The sequence below is a fragment of the Candoia aspera genome, chromosome 12 (genome assembly GCF_035149785.1).
Source record: "Candoia aspera isolate rCanAsp1 chromosome 12, rCanAsp1.hap2, whole genome shotgun sequence".
NCBI classification, from domain to species: Eukaryota; Metazoa; Chordata; class Lepidosauria; order Squamata; family Boidae; genus Candoia; species Candoia aspera.
In genome coordinates, this window is record NC_086164.1 from 12,631,800 (window position 1) to 12,657,090 (window position 25,291).

The window sequence follows — 25,291 nt, forward strand, 5'->3', positions numbered from 1 at the left end:
AGCCTGACACTGCAAATACCACCAGATGCAGATATATCTTCCCATAGTCCCATCTTCTGCTACTAATTGATATTTGGGGAGTATTTCCTCTAATCTGGAGAAACACATGCCAAGAATTCAGATGCTAAGGATGCAGCAGGTTTGTGCATGAACGTATTGCAGGTTTACCCAAAAAATCAGAGTTTCTAGCATTATTGTACTTCTAATGCAGTTTATGCCTTGCAAGCATCTGTGTTCTATGACCTTATGTATTCAGCCAAATGAGATTTTGAAGGACCATAATCAGGGAGAAGTTGATGAAACCTAGAGTAACAAATTATTTCATTATCACGTCATCTTTGAATCAATGCTGTTTGTTGTTACTCAAACATTTCAGGGGATTCAAAATTAAAAGCTGATTTTATGAAACTGATCGGTCTGGGAGCCTGATCAGTCAACGTCAGATATGCAAACCAAGATAAATAAAAATTAAGGCATATGAACATTTTAGCATCTGGGTCTGTTTTTAGTTTCCAAAAACTCTATATTAGTTTCCAAATATACAGTTGTCAGAACTATACATTCTCATTGCAGAGAAACCACCACTTCACTAAACACATTTGGCTTTACCACATGGTTTGTGATCAATGTGTGGTTACCCCTGAGATCTGAAAAGGTACACCACAATCTTTTTTATCAGATATTTGAATCATTTTGGGACAAGCTTTGGTGGTGACCTGCAGAATGTTGCATTTGGGAAAACAAGCCTTTCCACAGAACAACCTAAGTAAATTTGGTTCAAACATTTAAAACCAAAACATATATCCCTAATTTATACCTTTGCTTCTTGAGTTTGAGAACTGGCCATGTTGATTAAAGAAAATTCAAGCGTTTGGTTCAAATAGGTTACAAATAACAAGTTATCTTTGAACCCAAAATGTGTTTCACAATCGCTTTCTTGAATCTAAGCTTCTTTTAGGTTGATAAATGCTATAAACAATTTCCTTCTCCTTAATATTAGGGCTGTACAAACTCTTTGCCATAGCTTAAAAAATAACTGAAGTGCCCATCTGAATCACTGATCAAAACATTAAGGCACTGCATCCTCTCAAAAGTGCAGAAGATACTGTAGTCATCTTGAGGATCTCCTACCTCTTCTGAACATGCACACCCTAAAGAGACTTCTGTTCCATCTGCCATGACTTGCTAATTTACCAGACAACTATCTTGCATGGAGCTTCCCCTTGAAGGACAAAAGGTTCATGAGCCAATACTTAATGACAACCATTTTAAAATATACCTCAGTCCATACTTCAGGTAACCTCCTCAGTCTGACTTACAGGAGTAAAAAGATCTGTCACAAAAGGAAACAAGGATTCCAAATGTACTTTCAGAAACTTCCACACTGAGTTGTTTAATAAGGCTGATAATTTTAGACTGATTCCCCAGGAGCCACACTGAACAGTTAAAAATAAGTAACTCACAAGAGCATGGGAAGAAAATGATGATGCATTTTGCTAAATGATAGCAAAATAGGTTGCCTACATCTGCACTGAAGCCCACAGCCAAGTGAACTTGTCCAACTTTTTAAAATGCCTGAAACTGTTTGAAAACAGGCTATTGTTAATGGCAAGTCAAGTATTCATCAACTGCTCCACTTTCTCTCATTATACAGTTTTTATAACAACTCATTGTAGGCCCCTTTCCTCTTATAATAAAAATAATCTCTTTTTCAAAAATCAGTATCATCACATTATTAAGACAAATTTTTCTTAGACTTCTGCTATTAAGTTATTTCCAAACTGACCCAGATTAGATTTACATAAAACCACAGTCTCATCAAACTACTGAATTTTGGTTAGCCACTTTTAAGTCCTACAGATAGATCAAGAATCCCTATAGGGGTTTTTTGTCAATTATATTTGTTCATCCAGCTAGCTTTTGACAACAAATTACCTCCACTTAAAAAACAGGGAGAAAGAGTAGGAGAACTTCTTTTTAATAATTAGTGTAGAGTAATTCCAATCTATGGATCTATCTATCGATGCAATTTCTTTAAAAATAACAGACTCGGAAATAAGATAATAATCATTAATGCTACTGCCTCTTAAGTAAATACTACACTTGATTTTACCCAAAGTAGTACAATTCCCAGAACCATCATGAGAAAATTCCCCTCTGAGGATAGTTTTATCAAAGGAGATAGGTTTTCTTGTCCTCAACAAATGCTACCCCAATTATCTACATTTCTTTAGAGGACTCATAAGGAAGAAGATTCTCACTGGAATTATTACAATTGCATATTTTAGAGCAGGCTAAATAGAAGTCATCTTTCTCTGTTCCTGAATTAAATTTTTGGCAGGAGAACTTGGGCCACAGGATACTGAGTGTCTAATTTTATCACGTAATGGATTACATTTTCCCATTGGACTGATATTTCTGGCCTGCTCTTGAAGTGTCTCTAAGTAGGTAAAGCCATGAACTCAATTTGGAGAGAAAAAGAAACTCCAGCATCTTCAAGGCTGTTGACCAGAAGTCAGCAGAGGGGGTGGGAGGTGGGGGGAATTCCACTGTTTTAGTTTTTAAAAAGACTATTGGCTCAGCTTTCCCTGAACCATCATGTCAGAAAGTAGTTGAAAAAAATCTGTCCACTTTCTCCTTCCGCTTAGTAATATTCTGAGGAAAGCTAAATGTCTAATCACTTCCAGGCAGTCGTGTTGGTTCTATTTATTTATTTGTTGGTCAACTCCATACAGATCCTGGACAACATGAAAAACAGTTAAGAATAAAACAAGGAAATAATGGGACAGAATATACTGTACGTAGCTCAGGGCTGAACTGTTGGATTCTTGAAGTTGTCTGAACTCTATTGGTTGCTGGTAGTTGTTTCATTACCAGACTAGGTTACATCATCAGGGCAGGGGAGGTGGTGGAGTTTGCTTCCCGGAGGAAGAAACCACACCACAACCAAGACTGGCAGGACAAGCTATTATATATAAACAGCCAGCAACCTCCACTCTCCCATGCATTGATGATGCTACTTAGCTTGGTAACGAAACATTTGCTGGAAGAGACACCAGCTCAGAGAATACCAAGAACTCAACAAAACAAGGAAAAGAACAATGTACTTCCATAAGAGAAACTTCCCAAATCCTATCATGGGCTTGCCACCCACCCTAATCCAAATTATGAAGTTGATTATGAAACACCATTGCCATTCCCGACAGGCAAGACAAGTTAACAGTTCTCTCTGTTGGCAAATTATAGAATTCGTCTATCTAATGGTTTAAGAAATCAGTTTATAAAATTATTCCCAGTCGCTAACACATTCACATTTGGACTAGCCAATGTAAAATCATATAAAAACCGTAGAGAGTTGGGCTTTGTTCAAAGCATATTCAGTTTATTGCAATCCATAACTTTCCTGTCCTTCCTAAATGAAATTTCTAGAGTCTAAGAAATAAAAGAAAACAAAACAGAGAGTGGGAGTTCACTGGGGGGGAGGAGAACACAGAAGCATTACTAAAGAATGACAAACATTGTCTGGAACATCAGTAACATGTTGGAATGCAGGCAGGGCACCATAAAAGCCTTCTGCGGAAAATTAATAAAATATCTTCTATCAGTGACAGCATTTCTGTAAGGGAGACAAACGCTTGTCTGTTCAAACTGCTGCATTTTTCAGTGCAACGAACACCGATGAATGCTCCTTGCCCTGAAAACTTGTTCAGCTATATTGATGTTCTGATCACCCAGCAAAAACTGCTCCATTCCAACCATATACTTTTTTGTGGTGTCCACACAGCTCCACACCTGTAACATGGTCAACTAACAAAACCACAAGAAAACCTTCAGCTGACTGTAAGCAGCACTGACAAAAAGACCTTGTTCGTTATTAATTCTGACTAAGTATTTCCTGACCACCTTGGAGTGACCAAGAGGAAGGAGTCACACCAGCTTCCTTCATATTTCTCTGCCATTAAGCAAAGCTAATCGCAGAGACTGAATAAGAAAGCAAGACAGCCTTGCCGATTCCGAGAAGCAGAAAGGGGCCTCTCCGTAGCTGCTTACTATTCATTTAGACCAGCTGCTCCACAGTCAGCTGGTTCATAGGCCACTCTATGGTTTGGGGAACATTCAAAAGCCAGTGGGGTCATTAAGATGATGATGCAAGTCATTTTCTGCAGAGTTACGGTGCAATTTCACTCTACGCGATCAAGTAGCAAATAATCAAAGTCGGATGAACTGTACAATGGGACACCTTTATAGGGTAAGAACTCATGTTTCTTCTTTCCTAAGCAATCATCAGAAAATTACTGCTCTGGGGGCTAACCTATGCACCGTTTCATTAACATTCGCCCCCACCGTCACAGCGTGAAGGGGAACATTTCAGTACGGAGGAACACTAGCAAAGATTATCAAGTCAGGTGAACGTGTCTGTGTGTGTGTGTGTGTGTGTGTAATGGTCTAAGCAGCGGGAACTCAGCGCACTTGGAGCCTCTCCACGTCTCATCTAGATAGAAGGACAAAATCATGCAACTTGCAGCTGACTTGGCAATTAGGAGAACCAGGGGTTTCATTAGGGAAGAGCATCAGGGCACAAGTCTAGGGCCTCAGCAGAATGGGCAAGAAAATGTCAGTCTTTAGCAGGACTTACCCTGTTTCTAAGGACCAGAAGCAAAAAGCATTACAATTTAACTCCAGGCAAAGCCCACACGCTAAAATTAGCTGATTGCACCACCGAAGAAGACAGAGGCACATCAATGTAAGAGCTATGATAGCACTAGGAACAGGACAGAATGAGAAAGCATATTTCCGGGGCAGATTTATCCCACAGGTTAGACTCTCCTTAGGAGATAATTATTTTATTTTACAGCAACACTCCTGTCCTCTCCTGTAAGGGATGTGCCGGAACCTGCAAAAGAGAAGACCGGTTTGCAAAACTGTACCGATTCAGAACCTTTATACGTTGCTTTTTATCAGGAAAATGAGTAACCACCCTACTGAACTCAAGAGGCAATCAGCAAGAGGATCGAGGAATCCCACCCCACTTTTAGTTCTATCTCACAGGAATTGGTTCCCAAACCCTTCACCAACCTTATCCTCCTTCTCTGATGCTTTCCCCATCAGTAATGAGTCTAGTTGCCAAGACTTCTGCAAGTGAAATTCCTTTCTCCCTTTCAATAAATCTAATTAATAAGATTCTCTGAGAATCTAGTGTTTGTGGTGGTCAATAGTTGCTAAGGGCTTGACATTTACGTATTTTAGGGAAGTCCAATGGAGCAAGTCCCACTCTCTCTACCTCAAGTCCTGGGGATATGTTACACAAAACCTCCATCATTCCTAACCAGCATAGCCATCGGTCCAATCAGCCCAGATTGACTGGGGCTCCAGTCCAACCCCAGATTGAAGAAGGCTGTAAGACAGAATTAACTCTGAAGTACGTTCTATGGGCGTTGTGTGGTATTACCATTTCTGGTTTATGATTCAGAACTATTCAGCTAGTCCACACTCACTGTAGTTAAAGGTGGGAAGGTGGGAAACGGTGCGTCCACAAGAAGCAGTGTGCCTCCGCTGTCCCATCTAAACCATGTCTTTACTAGCATTAAAATGAATAGGAAATTAGTGAGCTGCAAAGCAAAGCATCAACTTCTCGCACCATATGTATTTGCAGGAATATTTCCATTTCCACCAAGTTCCACTGGAGCGTCCTGGGGCTTAGCGCATCATCCATTAAATGGATGTTTTGTGACAAGCCAAACCCACCGTGGCAGTCCTTTCCGTGTGCATGCCTATCACCTCCTCTCCACCTAACCTATCCTACAGGGCTGGAGGAGGAAAAAGCAAGTAGGGTGCCCTGCCCTGTCTCCTTGGAGGAATGGTAGGAAATAAATAATAAAGTTAAGCCTGAGAACTCACTATCCTAGAAAATGCAACCAATGGCCACTCTGGAAGCAGTCTTTCCAAGAGTTGTAAACCACTTTTGGGTTCTTCCTTCATCATCTCTTCTTCATGCTAAACATCTCCAGATCTTTCAGTTCTATCTCACAGGAATTGGCTCACCAACCTTATCCTCCTTCTCTGATGCTTTCCCCATCAGTAAGCACCTTCCTTACAAGTGTCCCACCCTTTCTTCATGTAAAAACTACAATCAGAAATTTTTAAAACCCTGCAACCACCAACCAACTTTGGTTACCCATCCCTCACACTTCCCTTCTGGTTTCCCACCTCCTTCTCCCTATTCAAACTACCCTTGGACACAAGATTCCTAATTAGATGATTAGTGTGGGGAAGGGCAAGAGATAAATCATCTGCATAGCTTAATCATAAAGACAAGTGAAAGACACTGACGTCACTGTTTGTTTGGACAATCATCTTTCCCAGCCGAGGGGCAGGGACATTTAGGGGAGGAAGGGGTAGTTCAGTGAAGAGAAAGGAAAAGGCGAGATACTAATGTGATTAAACAGTATTTCTGAAAAGCAGGCAACTGCATGCCCCATGTTAACAGAGCTAGAGGCAAACGAAAGATTAATTTCAGAAGACAATCAATTTTATTCTACACGGCTGTAATAAATAATAGCTCATCTGCAGACAAGCCATTAGGCGGTGAGTGGGGGACATGTGTCACCAAGTCTAAGTGACACAGGAGGGCAAAAATTCTACCCAAAGAGAATGAGGAATTATGGCTGCCATTCTGAGCTAGAAATCTGGGGAGAGCAAGCCGGGAATCGACCATGTGGTGTTAAAAACATATTTTATTAAAAAATAGGATGCTGGAATATCACAACATAACGTGCCAACTTACAGCACTTTCTTTCCCCGAGGCATTCTGACAAAATTAAAATGGGGGCTGGGATGACTGAAGCACACACTTTTGTTTGGAATGTACCCACCCTCCTAGAAATGCATTCTTATCAGGACTTGCATATGCCTTGCTGTTGACTGAAATCATTATATAAATTGCAAAAAAAAAAAAAAACAGGGGAGGATTTAGGTAGCCTAGATGAATTGAATATGGGTTGGCTTTTGTAGATGTTTTTCCATCTGCTTATTTAAGAGACAAACTGAAAAGTTATAAAGGAGAAAGATGCCCTATCCCACTGACAAAGCACAGGAGATGGTCCGGGGGATAAGCTAGACCGGTGTTTCTCAACCTTGGCAACTTTAAGACATGTAGACTTCAACTCCCAGAATTCCCCAGCCAGCATATGCTGGCTAGGGAATTCTGGGAGTTGAAGTCCACACGTCTTAAAGTTGCCAAGGTTGAGAAACACTGTGCTAGACAATAAATGCAACCCAATAGTGGGACCCAGGAAGCAGACTTTCTCTAACATCCCCAAGATCAACATGGCTCCCACCATGCCCAACTTTAAGCATTCTTTTAAAAACTAGCTTTTCCCTCAGACCTTGGATTGCAATGGATGGATCAGCCCTGTGAATTGTTAGGGATGTAGATAGATGGATTTGTTCCCTGAACAGTTGCTGTTTTATGGACGTTTTCATTGTTCAGTATTGTTTTTAATTTTGTGAGCCAAAATGGCACTATCTAGATCAGTGTTTCTCAACCTTGGCAACTGTAAGATACGTGGACTTCGACTCCCAGAATTCCCCAGCCAGCATATGTTGGCTGAAGAATTCTGGGAGTTGAAGCCCACACATCTTAAAATTCCCAAGATTGAGAAACACAGATCTAGAGAGACAAAATATTGGTGGAACTCCAGAATTTGCAGATTTGGATACTGATATATCTCTACAAGAAGGTGGGAGAAAAATGTGGAAGAAGACCTCTACAGTCAACCAAAAATAACTGACCACAACTGAGATCCACAGAATGCCGGCTGTTCCACCCAACTGGAAATTTAGGTTGGGGAGGAAACAGAACAGACTTTCTTGGAAAATAGCACAGCTGGCCTGCGCATCGCAACTGTAGTCCTGTCTGGTCTAATGGCTAAGGTGCTGAGTTTAGGACATCCAGATTCACATCCAGCCTCGGCTGTGGAAGCTCACCATGGATCAGCCCCACCAGGTAGACCAGACGAGGAAATTAACTCCACAGGAAGGCTAAAACTACTTTTACTGAGATGGGCTATAACAACAGAATCCTGTAAACTTGATTGTGCACCAGGTGGGGTAACTAAGAACTTTATCATTTGCATCGTATAAATCCAATTTGTATTTCATCAACAGAAACAGATATCTTTTTAAGGAATAAGCGGAGTCTGAGATCACGCCGATCTTCGAAACAAAAGCAAGTAATCTTTTAAAGAACAGCCGCTAAATTGACACAGGTTAGAAAGGGGAACCCTCAGCCTGTTACAGTTGCAACTGTTAATCCAATACACCTTTCACACAAACCAATAAAAAGACCAATGTGGGGGGAAAAAAAGTAGCACAGATGTTCATTTCTAATGCAATCTCCATTCAATTTCCTAAGTGCAGTCCCTGTGTGCAAACGAGCTTAGCATTATGTTTAGCTTGCAAATTCTTTTAATAAATAATGAATGCAATAAAACCAGTAGATCAATGGCAAGCTTGAGAAATCATAAAGGGGATTGGAGGAGGAGGGAGGGAGAGGGACAGAAAAACCTTTTGTGTTCAAGCTGTTGCCGATTAAAAGGGGGAGGGAGGAAAAAAAAAACTTTAATCCACAGGCCGATCAATATTACTCTTTTCCTTTTTAGCCCAACACATAAATAGTACATCGTCTCTAAATGCAGCGTAATGCTCTTACCAAGAGCCTCGTCCCAAGCCACCGATGCGACTGCTGCACGCAAGTAGTGATTGAAATCTTTCAAAAAACTTTCTGAAATGTTTCACATGCAGTGTGAAACTCCCGATTCGGGGGCGGGTGGGGGGTGGAGGAGAGAGGTGAGAAAGATTTGACAAATAAATAAATAAAATTAAGCACCCTGAATGAATGAATGAATGGATGGATGGATGGATGGGAAAGAAACCCCAGCACAGACTGGCATGGTTTGGGCTTCCAGAGAGGAATTTCTAAAAGCAGAAGCAAGGATGCTGGTCCTGTGCGATGCACTGAAAGTGGTAGAACCGAACCGCATGAGGGACGCGTAAATGTAATTGCCTTACATTCACGGCGGGCAACCAACAGAGCAGTCCGTGCAAAAAAGGACATCAGGAGAAAGCTACTGTAGCTGTACCGTTAATTACAGGGACATAAAAGCAGGTACTGGAACTTTTCAAAGCAGGCACAGCGTCAATTCATATTTAGGATTCTCCAGCTGTAGAACTATTAGGGAGGGGGATACCGAAATCCAGGGGCCTTGCAGAAACAGGCAATAAATGGTGGTCACCATGATCGAAAATGCCCTACCCCTTGGGAAACTTCTAATATTCCTAGCAGAATTCGTTCTAATCGTAGAGAACCCTTACTGCAGACTTTCTCAACCTTCTGACCCTGGAGGAACCCTTGAAATATTTTTCAGGCCATGGGGAACCCCTGCACATTCAGGCTCAAATAGAGGCCAGAAGTTACAAAATTATTATATTTGTTTCATGGGGAGGTCTGTACAGATGCCTTAACAGTGTTTTTAAACTGAAAATAAAGAATGAAACTTATCTCTTTAACATGAAGTTGCCCAAATTTGAAATAATTTTTTAAATAAATCATGATCTCCCAGGGAACCCCTAGTGACCTCTCGCGGAACCTTGGTTGAGAAACCCTGCCTTACAGGCTAGACTTTTTAGCAATGCGAGTCACATTCAAACATTAAAAAAAAAATGTAGGCATCCATAGCCCGTAAGAACCAAATGCAAGTTGGAGTAACTTTTGCAAAGTGTTGTCTTCAAGCCTGATGCTGCTTTCATTGTGCTTATTCTTCTTTTGAACAGAGGGGCCAGGTGTTTGTAAAAGCAGAGAGAGGGGCATTTGCACATACATACATGATAGGAACAAGAAAACAGTCAACCACCTTTGCAAGCTGGTGCACTCAAAAACTCATACTTGTCTTTGAAGTCATCCAAGTCTGCTAAATCTTTTGAGCCACTCATCCTGAAATCTCACAGAGTCATGTGAACTGGGCTATTTTTAATATATTATTGATATTTAATTGGGGGGGGGGGTTGCAAGTCCTGTTTTGGGATGAATAGATACCCAGCATCCATGGTCCACCTTACCAGTGACCTCAGCTCAAGCCTTTGGTCCATCCCCAAAAAGCAAGGGTTTATACTTCAGTCCATATGAGCTCCTTCACTCTTTATTACTATTACCAGCTGGGAGCTGATGCAAAAAAACACCCATCTACCTCCAAGGACAGTTGATACTGGGAATTTTTTCTCAGTACCAAAACCTAATAGAGCTCACAGTCTTTCAGCACTAGAATTCAATCCTAGTTATCCCCAAATATTCTTCATCCTAGCAGGATTATTTTAGAAGGTGGTGAGGAGAGACTACTGTAGCGTCTACTGCTAAACACTAGGAAATTCAAATTCTTTTGACCTACTGCAGATAATGGCAAGATCTGCCAATAAATTCAAATCTACCTTCTTCCCATGCCTGCTGGAAACAGTGATGGCTCAGAAATGCCATGAACTTCAAGGGCATACACCAAAAATGAAGAATTTACTCATAATGTGTTGAAGAGCCTCACGACTGCCCTGCTAAAGTTTGGAAGGACTGAAAGAACAGGCTGAAACTATTCCTGGAGTTTTATTGATTGACTGATTTTATTTATTACATTTATTATGATCACCAGCTGCCCAAGTCTCCCAGAAATGCACCTATACAGAGAAGTTTGTTTTTCATGCTTGGCGGGCTTAGGCATCAGTGGACAGAGGTTGAAAAGGAAGCATCAGAAATGCTGACCATCCCTGAAGTTGAGGGCACCATTCACCATTCAAGATTTCTACTCAGAAATGAGAAGAGAAAGGAGAAAGAGAAGGAGGGAAAAAGAAGGATCAGCTTCAGAGATGGCTTCAGAGATTATTAATAAAGCACTTTGGCTGCTTTCTTAATATATAAGCATAATACCCAACACCATAAACTGATACAGAGTTGATCCAAAGTCCTAAGATGCAGAGTGGAACTTATTTCTAGGTGTGTGTGTGTGCGCGCACATGCACAATTAGGTCAAAATAAAAGCTGATAGTACTTTAAAATTTGTGTCTACATTTACAATGCACAGAAATGTTTATTCCCCCACCCCCCTAGGCAATACTCAAATTTGCACACTTATCCCCCAGTACAAGAAAGTACCTCCCTGGTCTTGAAATAAGAACTTACACTCTAAAATGAGAGATACAGTTCAAAGATTTGACACAGAGCAAAATCTATTTGCTGTCCTTTTATACAGCAGGATTCGCCTTTTCCTCTCTTCTCCACTTTCCCAATATTCAATTATACAACTCCTTGAAAAGCTATTTAAAGCAAAAACCAAGAATAACCTTCCGTGGAATAAAACAAAACAAAAAATGCTTCTTCAAAAGTAACCATGTTCAGTAACTTTCTCAAGGACACAATTAACACACTGAGCAAACAGAGATAGCAATTAAAATGTGAAAGACCCTGAATCAGGAAAGCAATTAATGTTTTCAAGACACAAACACACACACACAGCTGTTAGCCAGAACTGACTGAAGGATCCATGTTAAATCATACATAGACACTCATCATGCTATTTCTTTTCAGGGTAAACAAGGTTATGTGAAGGGCACAAAAGAGCACCAAATAATAGGTAGGCCAAAGAAATTAAAGGCATGAAATAAGAAAAACAAATATAGCTAATCTGTATATTACCTGGATACGCATTCAGAATAATTGCAAATGTGTTTTTTAACTATAGAACCTCACATATTCAAAAGAATCTAGTTGACACATTTCACTAAGTCAGCTATGATGATGTCAAAATGATGCATGCGGTGATGTCGTTTCCTAAATGCTGCCATTATGTATTTGTATCTTGACATCTGATGCAAGTGCGTCATTTGCAACATTTGTATGATAACATCTTCATGCAGATCTTATTTATTTATTCATTCATTCATTCATCAAATTTCGCCACCGCCCATCTCCCCCCAGAGGAGCGATTCTGGGCAGTTTACAATAAAGGTAAAAGATTTAAAATACAATAAAACCATAAATAATACATAAAATATAAATACAAGATATAAATGTAAAATAAAATCCAGAGGGCAGTGAAAGTTCTAATTCAGTTCGTGTGTACGTGAGGGCCATTTTAGGGCGCCAGCCATTCCCAAGAATGACTACTCCCCTTCCCGCCCCAAGCGAGATGGCAGAGCATTAATGCATCTTATTATTTGCCCTTCCCTTCCATTGCAAATGTCCATGTCAACGCAGAGGAAATAGGAATCAGCGATCTTAGAAAATTTCCAAGGATTGCAGAATCATTAAGAAGCCAAAGATGGGGATACCAAGAAACAGTCCAGTGAGGAACAAACATGCTCAGTTGTCAGCCCCACTAGGTAAACCAGACCAGGAAGCCAACTTCACAGGAAAGCTAAAACTAACTTTCTTGAGAGGGGCTATAATAACAGAAGCTTGCAAGTCTAATTGTGCAGTGCCTCCGCCTTCTATACTCCAGTGAATCAGGGAGGTGACTGTCTGAGCTGCTTCAATATAGTGTCTCATTTCTCAGGACTTCAAAAATGTTTCAGCTGCCGTAAAAAAGCTAAAAAAAACTTGGACTCAAATAGTAAAAAAGCTAAAAAAATTTGGACTCAAATACATATATTAATCCAGAAGATTTTAAAGATTAATATACAATCGAAACCAGAGACATTTCTTACAGGATTGATGGATAAACAATTGGAAAAATCATTGGAACTTTGTTTTTATATATGATAACCACAGTGAGACTTTTATACGCTCAAGGGTGGAAAGGCTCGGTATTACCTACAATGGAAGAATGGTGAAGTGGATGGAGTTGGCCGAGATGGCGAAACTGACAGCTTTGATTAAAGACACTGACTAATTTTATGGCGAATTGGAAGCCCCTTTTGGACTTTCTGCGTGAAACAGAAAAGAATTAAATTATGATATAGGGGTTTGGTGATTAACATTAGTTGACAATAGAAAAAATTGATGTTATGTTGAAATCTTAGAGTAAGAGTTTAAAAGGAGTCGGGAGTTACTCCTTCTTCTATTTCTGTTCTTTTTTTCCCCCCCCTGGACTTCTGTTCGCTTTCTCTTTATTAGCTTGTTAGATTTTATCTCTTTGTTTTAAAATTTAATAAAGTTGCTATAAAAAAAACGTTTCAGCCCCTTCTGCCTACAAAATAGGCCTTGCATATTTCTGTCAAGGTCATCTTCCTTATTCACTACATCAGTGGATCTAGAATTCTATCTATCTTCTGGGGTAGGCAACAGGAAAAGCTGGGGGAGAGGAGAATGGCGTACCCTAGAGAAGGCCATTGGCTGGTTGATCCAGACTTGGGACAGAGGTATGCAAAATGAATATCTTGCTCCAAGATACCAGTAATTCCAAAATATGTTAGGAAGCAGGAAAAGGAGGCCCTCAACCATGTGATATTCATAAGCTTCAGGAGCACTTAATTGGCCACTGTGAAGACCAACCGGGAATTATTCTCACACCGATAAGCTGATCATTATCAAAATGGTGAGTAGTTGCAGACCGTTGCTTCTTCACAGACGAGACAGGCATCCAGTCCTCTTCCTAGAAAAAGCAGGAGAAATTGGACAAGATTTTCCTGCCTTAATTATCTATAACAGTGTTTCTCAACCTTGGCAACTTCATTCCCCTGGCTGGGGAATTCTGGGAGTTGAAGTCCACACAGCTTGTGGTTGCCAAGATTGAGAAACACTGGTGTGTGTGTGTATCCCACTGAAAGTAGACTTGTCATGTTTACTTGTCTTTAATAACAAGAAGAAGAAGAAGAAGAAGAAGAAGAAGAAGAAGAAGAAGAAGAAGAAGAAGAAGAAGAAGAAGAAGAAGAGGAGGAGGAGGAGGAGGAGGAGGAGGAGGAGGAGGAGGAGGAGGAGGAGGAGGAGGAGGAGGAGGAGGAGGAGGAGGAGGAGCAGCAGCAGCAGCAGCAGCAGCAGCAGCAGCAGCAGCAGCAGCAGCAGCAGCAGCAGCAGCAGCAGCAGCTTTGGAATTCTTGTTTCCTGAATCAACTATTTCTAATTCAGACTGCAAAGAGGGAAATCTCTCAAAGAGGATGCTGGGGAAGAAAAGCCACTGCATTCAGAGGCCTTTTCCATTCATAAATAATCCAATTCGATTGGGCACATACTAGTTTCTTTCCACCTAGTATAATATCTAATATGCAGAGCCCACCAACCTTCATAGGCGGTATCCACTCTCTGCTACCCTGCGCACCAAAATGAAAAACATTTGAATCCAATCCAATCCAATTCAAACCAAACCAAACATTCAAATATTTTTAAACTAGTCTCTTTAAAACATTTAAAGAATGTACACTGCCCAGAGTTGCCTTGTGTGAGATGGGTGGCCATATAAATGTGAGCAATAAATAAAAATAAATAAAACATTTAAAATCCTGTACATGTGCACAGAGACATTAGGTGAAAAATGTTTAGGTTGTGAAATCTGGGGCACTTTCATTTTTTTTTTAATGTAAGTTAGTGGGTGCCATCTAGTGGCACTATGGCTATCAGGGAGTGGACCCCCATCTTATATTGCCTTCTATTACGTTTATATGAAGACCACTGGATCTTATATGAAGACCAGTAGATCTATATTTTCAGCAACTGGAGGAGGGGAGTGTCAGCAAGGATTTGCTAGTTTACTAAAAGTTCAGGAGATTCCTTGGTACAAGTGAAAACTGGTCATGCATTGTCCGCATAACTTTATCTTCCATACTCTGCCGACAACTATAACCTGCACAGGCATGATTTAAACCCCAAGCATAATCTTTCCTTCTTCCCCAAATTCTTTTCCTAGAGTTTTAATCTTGCCCAATCCATAATTCCAGGAAATCTAGGAGGCTGACTTCTGAGGGTCCTAATAAAATTAGTGTTTTAACACGGAGTCTCTCTGGCTGTTTATGTATGATTCATTTGGGTTTTGTTTTTGTGAGATTACTAAGAAAACCAAATATTAGTGTAAATATGAAATACCTTTCCCCTACTTTTCAAACAAGTTGGAGTTTGTGCAATTCGTTCAGGGATGAATACTGGAATAGAATAATGTCCTGGAAGAAGGAATATTGGGGAAGAAAGAGAACAGAATGTCTTAGAAGGAAGTATAACCACCCTTCACACAACAACTAGTCTATAGTGTAGTATCTATACACTACTAAAAATCCCATTGCGTTTATCTGTTTGTCTGTTTGTACCCTCAAGTTAGCCTGAACAGTGCATTATACCGCAACAGCTTTTGAATCAAGGTACCTAAAATCCGCTAACTTAAAGAATGTGTAAAAAAAATTCTGGGACCCATTACCTGTGGAACTGAAATTTCCACAATGTTCACACCAGTTTTATTCGCAAAGTTGTGGCCGACTACACTACCTTTCTCTCAAAGGATGACCCAATGGGTCACAGGGTTGTCTAGAAATGGTAAAAGTGTACTTCCAGCCATGGAAGCTCACTGGAATTGAGGCCGGTCATTCTCCCTAAGCCCAGCTCACTTCATAAAAGCTTTTTTTTGTGGAGAACAATTGGAGTAAACACCAGCAATTAAAAGATACTGACCAGATCCACCTCAGGCAGAATATAAATCTAAAAAAACTAGCAAGAGCCACAACTCTGAATACCTACTTAGCAGTAAAACCTATTGAACTTAGTTACTTGAATGAATGACTTTATTGATTAGTCAAATAACCATATCAGAAAGTTGGGCATCAGCCACTATAAGATATAAAATATAAAATATAATACCATAAAACAGATAAAATACAGTAAAATTAACTAAAATATACTATGGTGAGATAAAATACAATAAAATACAGTAGGGTAAAATAGAGATAAAATTGCAAGATAAAAATGCAAGATGTAATAAAACAAGTAATAAAATATAGAAACAATGTGAGTTTAAATGAAGTCATCACCTTTACATGCCACCCCAATGCATTCTATAAATTGTGTTCTCAGTTGGACAGCCCTAACTATAAACTTAACAGTTCTATTGACCACATATGTATTCGTGCCCTGGAGGAAGTAACATAGTCTTTTGTTATGGTCCCAATATGTGGTTCTGTTAATGTCTGAAGGTACTGAGCCCTTGCTGGGGCATTTAGTTGGCAGTTAAATAGGACATGTGCAATGTCTTCTACTTTGGGTGCTCCACAAACACATGTCCTCTCAAGGTAAGGCACTTGGTGGAATTGTCCGTATTTGACCATAGAATCTAGTTGCTCAAATCTTGCTCTAGTAAGAGCTATCCTATGGTATTGAGTCAGACCCATTGTCAGGTATTTTTCTATCTGACAGTTTATTCTTGGCCAGCCATTTCGACGACCTATTGTGTGCAAGTGACTTCTCGGCCTTTTGGCTAAGATCAAGTATAGAACTTAGTTACTTGCTTCCAAGTAAACACAGAGAAGCTTGTTCTGCTAGGTGTACCAATGAAAATTAAGGGTATAACCAGCCAAATATAAGATATCGCTATACCCTTCTTGAATATTCATTATTTCCCATTTAAGCCCATGGAATTTCAAAGTATTTAATTCCATTTGGCTCACATCCCAACCCTCACTATCGACAGAAATGGATCCCACCTTAATTATCTTCTTCAGGACCATGCAGGGAAAAAACATCCAGGGAGGCCATTAAAATTTTGCTATAATAACAGTAATGAATGTTATACAGTAAACTGACATCACACTGTAATAAACAAGGTATTTTGTTTAAATGTGAACATGCCTCAAATTTAAAACAACACGCTTTATTTAAAAGAAAAAAAGGTTAAGTTACTATGATCCTAAGTGCCACTTCAGTAATAGAAAAGTTATCCTGAAGTGGCCGTTCAGCAACTTTTGGTCCATGTTCTCATGTGTGATTATGGTGTGTTTTTATTTTAACAAATATGTATTTGTTACAAAGCAAAAGAGAAACACTGAGTCCAGATAAATTTATATCTTCCCAAGCAAGACATGCCTCCATTCCCACAATAAATCCTGCATCATCTGAAATGACATACATACTATTTTACTGAATTTGGATGTTGGTTTATTTTTGGTGGAGCAGGGAAATGAAATATTAATGTTGAAGAAACGGTTACGCTATTAAAAGGCCTTGAGCTTTATTTAGTTTAATATATTGATATAGATATACTGATATATTCCATTGGGGTGGGATAATGAATCAGAATACAATTCCAGGTTGAACAGGCTATGAAGGAAGTTAACGTCCACTAAATCTGACATCTGATGACGACTTTCTGATCTCCTCTCTCTTCCCAAAAAATATAATTTTGGTTTTGGAGAAATAATTTCTTTTCTTCCCCCCTCCCCTTTAGAAAACCTGGAGAGAGAGAAAGAACGGAAAAAGACAAGAGGGGACGGCTACTTTAAAAACTTCAATCTCTGTGACACTGCCAAGCCGTGTACGAGAACATGAATGCATCTGTCATGATAACAAGCTAAGAATAACATCTAGACATCAAACCGAGCAGAGAATCCATCTGAGGTGATTCATTCAGATCTGTCTCATTGATTTATTAAATGCGGAGCAACATCTGCAGCCTCACAGAGGCGCTTGGCAAAATTAATGCAAGATCAATTCAAATGAAAAAAAAAGAAAGAAAGAAAAGAGATAAATCGACACATAATTTACATGCAGTCCCACAAACAGGCTCATTGTGTTATTTCGTCTCGCCGGAGCCAATGAGTTTAGAAGTGCGCACGCTCTGGTCAGGCAGCGTTGAAGTCTTCTTCAGCACGCTGAGGCAGCATTAGAGGAGGACTGGCATCAAGAGGAGAAGAAAACGCTTCCAAACACTTTTTGAATATACAGCAAGAATATCCTCCAGATCTAAGTATTTGGTCTCAGCTCAAGGAGCAAAGAATAGGTTGGAGAGTGTTCAGGACAGCAGGTTGGGGGAGACCATGGCGGCATTGTGAGCAAAGTGTCTATATACCATGTTAAAATGTGTCACGGAAATGCACAAACACTACTCTGTGTTCTGGGAGAAACCAGAATTCCTGGGTAATCAGGAACAGAGAGATAAAAATCACAGTCTGTCACAATAGGTTTTGCCATAACGGAACTCACAAGAGAATTAACTATTCTTACATACCCACACCCAAATTCTCTAAAGTTCTATAAAGTACTTCACTTCCCACAAAAATGCTGCCGTATCACCCATTTGCAAAATGTTACGGAGCACCTCCAGAACTTTTGCAGACCACGTATTTGCACTAGCAAATTTGTTTGCTTTAACGTATCATGGGAAACTAGTCACTCTGGTTGCAGACGAGGGTTCACGATCTGGTGCATTGTTGGAAACCAGTCAACTGTACTTGTTTTAATAAGACTAAGTAAACAGATATGGATTGCTCAAAATATGAACCAGGTCAATGTCTTTTTAATCAATAGAATTTACTAGAGCTTGTCTTCGTTCAGTGGGCTTACTTCTTATACTGTCATGGAAAGATGTTCTGTGTATTTTATGAACCACCCTCCTGTACTTTTCGCTCACAATTAAAGGAAAGCACGGTTATATACTGATTGTTACTCTACCCATTCTGCAGACAAGAGGTGAAAAGTGAGAGACAAGTGCTTGTCAAAAGCTACAAAAGGTGCAGCTGGATCAAGCCTAGAGTCAAGCCCAAGATTTTAAAGCTCACACTTCTTGCTACCAAACTGCACATCAGTAAACAGGTCACTTCAACATTCCCACCCGCCTACAAGCTGGCAAGTTAATAAATATTTCTCTTTTTAAAATATCAAGCACATCTGTCAACTCTTTGACTAGCCGCTCTGGACCAATCTGAATCCATGCTAACAACTGACATCCAAAAATGGTGTTGTTTATGTGAAGGTTATTATGGGCATTCAAATCTGTGATGTGACAAAGACTGTAACTTTTGGATTGTCTGAATATAATACAGCAACTCCAAGGTTTAAACAGATGCTACAACCAGAAAGAATTAAGCCACAAATGTAAGGCCCAAATACAGTGTTGGTTGGTTGCTTTTGTTTTAAAGCATACACCTTTTTTATTGCAGAACAGATTAAGTTTTAAATAAATTTTAAAAAGCATTAAAACTCCAGTAGCTCATTTATTAACTTCCTGTTTTCTGAAGACCTTTTAAAACTTGCTTGAGATTCCTGATTTCCGTAAGTATGCATGCTTGAAATGGCAGAGTTTATTTCAGAGACACAGTTTACAAATGTTTTGATTCAAACACCCGGATTTAAAGTAAGACTTTCTTAGTTGCTTTGTCCTAAGCAACTGTATTCAGAAGTCAAATCAATGGGCTTGCTTCCAGGCACGGAGATATAGGACTCCAGCCGTTAAATACTTTTTAGTTATATGCCTAACATTATCCTTAGGATCTTTAGAGATAAAGAGGCTAGAATTAATGTTACTTGCCTGGATTTCCACAGCAATCTATAAAATACATGTATAAAGCTATTATTAGAATTCCCAAGAGAGTCATCAATGGACACACATATCTAATAGTGAATAAGGAGATTTACTGAAATGGTAACTCTTCCCAAAACTAAAACACATGGAGTTGACAAAGGGACTGCCATGGAAAACAGTTTAGATTTCAGCAAAAGAGCCATATTCCTTGTTACCCCAAATTCCTGGCTAGGGTTCAGATGAAAAATTCAGGAAGCCAGTGATGCTCTCAACTTAGCAGAAAATACTATTGCTTAAAGAGGCTGCCATACTACAAAGGTAGCAACTTAGAAAGCATTGCATTTTTTAAAATTCTGTATTTCCGGACGAGGAAGAAGAGGAGGAAGAGCAGAAGGAAGAAGAACGTAGATTATAATGGTCAAATGACATTCAGGGGACAATGCAAAGTCGCATTCCAGCCGCACAAAGGCATCCAAAGTCTCTTGACAATTTCACATTCCAGGTGCAGAAGCTGAACTATTGTTGGGTTACCATGTCAGAAGACACTGTCAGATTCAAAGTCATACACATAAGATTAATTAAGAAATGTTGACATAAGTAAGAGAGAATTGCACAGCAGATGACCCAGGCGTTTTATATTATTTCACAAGTCTGCAACCCAGTTTCTATACAGAGTCCTGTTTCAAGTTGCAATGTATAGAAACAGTTCAGCTGTCAGTCATGTGAAAACCCAAGATAAATATCACACAGTTTTTATTGTAATCAAAGGACAGCTGTTTGTCATTTCCCAAAGAGAAGGTTGTTTCATGTCCTTCATCACCAAAGCATGAAGGCAAAGTAACAGGATCTTTTTTCAAGAAAGAAGAGCCACAAATTCAATTGTAGGAACTGATGGATAACAAGTGCTACGATTAACAACAGTACAATTAGAAGGAAGTCCGACTATGTTAATGGGATTAATTTCCAAGGGGATGTATACAGGATCACCAAATAAGGAACAGCCAAACCATGTCTTTTCTCACTTGCTTTTTTAAAGCTTTCTGGTTTTAATTAGGCATCTAGTTCTGTTAAAAATGTGCTCTCTTTCATGATTTCTATCGATCTGGGCATTGCCTGCAGTTGCTCCCCAATTAAAATTTCATACCACCTCCTGGCTGGCTTTTATAAAGCTTCTGCCAGCCCTAAGTCTCTTTGCACACAATGCTGTAATATTTTACTAAACACATTGCATCCTGTTAGTAGGACCTGCTGCACAGAACACCAGTCCAGACTTTAATTAAGAGTTCTGCAAGTTTCATTGGCTGTGATGAAATGATACACAATTCATTCTTTTGCCAGGCTATTTTAACAGACTCCCAACTGGATCTAACGAACTCCTTTTGAGAGATGGCCTGTAGCTTGGGCACAAAGACTTGCTTTTTCTTTGATTTCATTGCCCTTGAACTAATATATCTCTTGCCTCTCTAGTTACAAGTGGCTTTGGGAGGTAGCCACCTCTGTTTCAATCTGGTTTAAAATAGGAGATGGAAGGTTAAGAGCCTATTACACACTCGATCCAACCCGCCCACATCATTTTAACTTGACATGGTTTAAAGACAGCAACTTCACAGAGCAAGCAATAGCTAAAGACATGATACCCCTATCTGAAATGAAGGACACGCCTTAGCCATCTGTTCCCATCTCATTTGAATACCAAGCGACGCTTGCATGCTAGCGACCTTAAAGTAGAAAGCAGTTCGACTGCAAGAAATCTAAAAGCGCAGGAAGAATTAGTGACACTAAAGTCAAAATCGCACCCAAGACACCAAAAAATGAGAGTAAGCCAGTCTAAAACTTTACCTGTAGCCAACTCAACATGTGGTGATCAAAGAAAGATGTGGGCTTTTTTAGCTTTCTAAAGGGTGGGGGCACAACCTCAGCAAGTGGTAAGGCAGATGTTGCAGTTGCACTCTGTGTAAAACATCAGGCCTCGGTACAGGCAACACGTTCTAAGGAGGACCATGTGTGCCCCGAGAAACTTCAACTGGAGAGAAAAAGTTGTATGAGATTTGCCTTTCTGCTCAACCCAACCGCTCGGTGTGTCCCTTTTAAACTAAACAAAAACAAGAAAAGATAATGGAGAATTGTTTTTTTTAAAAAAAAATAAACAATGATGGAATGGAAACAGAAAAGCCAGCAAGTCTCCTATTCTAGGATCTCAATGAACACATTAACAAGAAAACCAGCTATGTGGCAGCTTAGTTTCTTAAAAATTAAGACAGTTTTTAAGGTCATTTCCATCAGAATTGGGCTTTTTCCTCCCCAACCTCATTCCTATGGAAAACTTTCCACTTTGAATATTTTTGTATGTTTACAATATGCAGAAAACTTTTCTGTGCACTGTTTTATAGGTTATTTACAGGATGAGATTAGAAAAACACCATTCCATTTGGAGAAGCTATGAGCCACCTTCTGATTGTAACTACTTTAATAGCTCAGAAGGAGTTGGCCAGGCAAATAACGCTTTTGAGAATGTTCCTTTAATTTACTTTACTAAGGAACAGTTTGTAAATGCTCCTCCAGTCTGAACTCACACATCTCCTGATGCTCTCCTATCAATGTTTTCAGGTAATCTGCAATGTGACATCCTCTTTCTGCACTGCAAATTGTAATTCCAACCAAAAGCAATTTAAGGAAATGTGGAGTTTTAAAGTTTCACAATGAAATGGCGGGTGGGGGTCATCTCACAATGAATCATGAAGACCATACATGCTTTTGATGTCTTATGGAAGAAATATAGCCTTTCATTTATATTAACGATCACAAAAACGATTGTGAAAACCTTGAGTTAATCCTACTTCTTTCTATGCCTTTAAAAGCACACTTTCCTGCTTGCATTCGGTCTCTCCTCTGAGCTGACAGGCTTGCTAATCTCACATGAACCTTACAAAGGTTTTTACTATCAGGAATTTTTTTTAAAAAAAAACTTCTTTCCCATATTACTATATTATCACCTTTCTTTAAAAAAGTTGGGCCACACTTTTTTGCCTGCTTTGCATAATCTCATTCAACCACAATTTCCCTCTGGGGAACCAGCATCCAGGAGAAGTTCATCCCACTTCTGGGGTTTATGGTCCAGGGCTGGGGAGAGCAGATGGCGGTCTATATAAACCTTGTCTGGATCTTTCGCTTATGCGTGGTAGCAGCAGCCTCAAATTGAACCCCAATTTGTTTTGCTGGCCAGTTTAAAGCCACATGTGATCCCAGCAAAGCATCTGGGACTCTTTGGATCGATGACCACTAAGATGTTCAGCAGGCTATTATCCCAACCCCCATAAATGTAAACTCAAGGATACCAGTCAGCTTTTAAGCAGTTTCTATCCCAAGCAAGTTTTCTATTAGAGCAGATACAATACACAGAATTCAGAGAAAGCAGAGGAAGTAAACAGAAACAGTCCTCAACCTTTCACTTCTTCAAGACCATCCTTGCTAACACACTAGAATTTGTTTCTGGGTAGAAATGTTTAGGATGCTTCTGTTAAACGCAGTCTGCTGATTATCCATGTGGAGTCCCTTTCTTCTTTTCAAATCACTTCCCTACTCAACAGTCCACCCCCTTGCAAAGGGTGCAACTTTCAAGGAAGATTAATTTAAACATCCTAACTGTGAACTGGATATGGGAACTCAGTATCCTAATGAAGATCATATTCTGTTCAGGATTCTTCTTCCTGCTCCAAAGGAGATTCCCATTTTTCCCAAGCTAAGATTAATTACCCAGAGGCATCTTTAAAAACTGGAATTTATTTTAAAGCATATTGTGGCCTTAAGTCCCAAAGTCTGTGCCCGCTCCCACTCGCTTGCAGGCAACAGCGCAAAGGAGTATGTCTTGGGACACCCCTGAAACCAAATGCACCCTATTTTTAAAGCTTAGCTCCATCATCTGCATGGGTTTTTAATAAGTGGCAGAGATCACCGTGGCCAAATCCCATGGCTTGCAACAAGCCTTGTTCCTCAGAATAAGTTACTTTTACAACCCAGTTTAGGTCGCCATCTCAAAGAAGCTTCCGCTTTTATGGTGGGGCAGGTCTGATTTCCCAGAACCTTGCCCCAAAGTTGGATCACTCTCCTCACCTCACTTGACCCAGTCCCTTTGCCTTCCCAAGGCCCCTAATTTTCAGCAGCAAAGGCTTGGGCCAGGGGTTCAAATTTCACAGCCCCAGACAAAGCCCTTTGGAGACCTGGACATCCCAGAGGAGCATCTTCTTTTCCTCTGAATGAACACCCCAACCCAGGCAGGCAGGCAGGCGGGCAGGTTGAAAGCATCCCTGTTTGCAACTTGCCCACCATGCCAGGCACCCAACACCCTCCCCAGAAACCCTCCTTCCCAGACTCACTCTGGCTTCTAAAAAAGGTCCCAGGTGCCAGAGGGAGATCCAGTTCCTTGCCCACCCTCGTCCGTACCCTCCTTCGCTTTTTTAACTCACTTTTTAAACCCAAGAGCCACTCACGGGACTTGTTCCTAATCATAAGTAGGGCTGGGGGGGGGGGGTCACAAAGCACCGATTTGCCTTTAGAAACCCGTCCAGCCCATCCAGCTAAGCCCGATCTCTGGCATTCCCACGTTAAGCACCCGACGCCTACAGCCTCTTTAACACGCACCAAGCCAAGCCTCTCGCCAGTGAGGGGGGGGGGGTCCCTCTGCTCCCGGCGTCCGAAGGGGCTACTTCCTCTCCCCCCTTCGTGACTGGGCTCGCCTCCCTTCCCCGGAGGAGCGATCCAACAACCCCCCTCCCGCGCTCACCTGGCGTTGGTGCAGTCGCTGTACAAAGTTTCGAAGTCCTTCCGCGTGATGAGCTTGCAGCGGTTGACGCCCGGCTGGATGGCCCCCAACCCGCGCAGGATGCGCACTTGCTCCACGGTGCACACCACGGGCGCGATGTCCAGCCGCTTGAGCTTGGTGTAGACCGTGTGCAGCCCGCCGACCAAGTGCTTCAGGAAGAGGTCGAAGACCTGCGGCAGGCAGATCAGCTCCTGCCCTTCCACCACGAAGGAGGCCACCTTCACCCCGTGCAGGTCGACCATCTTGCATTCGTTGCCCCCGCCGGCCCCCGCCGCCGCGCCGCCGCCGCCGCCCGCGGGCGCCGCGCTGGAGATGAAGCCGTGGATGAGGCTGCTGGCCAGCCGGGGAGACTCGGACGGGCTGGAGGAATAGAGCGGGTCCGCCCGGAACAAGCCGCCCCCGCCGCCCCCGGTGCCGCCGCCCCCGGTGCCGCCGCCGCCCCCGCCGCCTCCACCTCCGCCGCCGCCGCCGCTGCCGCTGTTGGAAGTTGCCGGAATGCTCGGGGGAGAAGACACGGCCATGCTCTCTACTCCGCCCCGGGCGCCCGGCTCGGCGGCGGCGGCGGCGGCGGCAGCATCCAACCCGGCCGGCTCCACTTTTTCCTCCAAACTGTTTGCGCTCCGCGAGGAAAGGCGGCGAAGCCAGCCGGCGAGCGCAGGAAGGCGGGGGACGCCCCTCGCCCGCCCCGGACCCGCCCGCGCCCAGGCGCCGCCCCCTTCCCCGGGGAGCGCGGAACGCAGGGCCCGCCCCGGCGCCGCCCGCGCCCCCGCCCGCGCCCCGCGCCCGACGGCGCGCCGGCCGCGGCTCGGCTCCGCTCGGCAGGGGTGCCGAGGGGTGGGGGGGTCCGCCCCTGCCCCGTCCGCCCGCCCGGAGCGCCGGTGCCTGCCGAGGCGAAGGGGCAGGGACCCTCCGGAGCTGCTGCGCCCCCTCGCCGGGCAGCGGCAAGCGCCCTTCCTACTGGGGGCGCCCGGTTGGAAGCCAACCAGCCAGCAACTTGGGCAGC

The 25,291-nt window shown here is 41.8% G+C and overlaps 1 protein-coding gene across 1 annotated transcript in view; it reads right to left on the reverse strand.

Annotated features, from left to right (window-relative positions):
* The window catches only part of DACH2 (dachshund family transcription factor 2), a 286,703-nt gene extending 261,764 nt beyond the window's left edge, over positions 1-24,939 (reverse strand). Inside the window, exon 1 of the mRNA XM_063313700.1 lies at positions 24,250-24,939. Coding sequence (XP_063169770.1) covers positions 24,250-24,809 — 560 coding nt within the window. The 5' untranslated portion in view covers positions 24,810-24,939. The remainder of the gene's footprint in view (positions 1-24,249) is intronic.
* Positions 24,940-25,291: the final 352 nt, after the last annotated feature.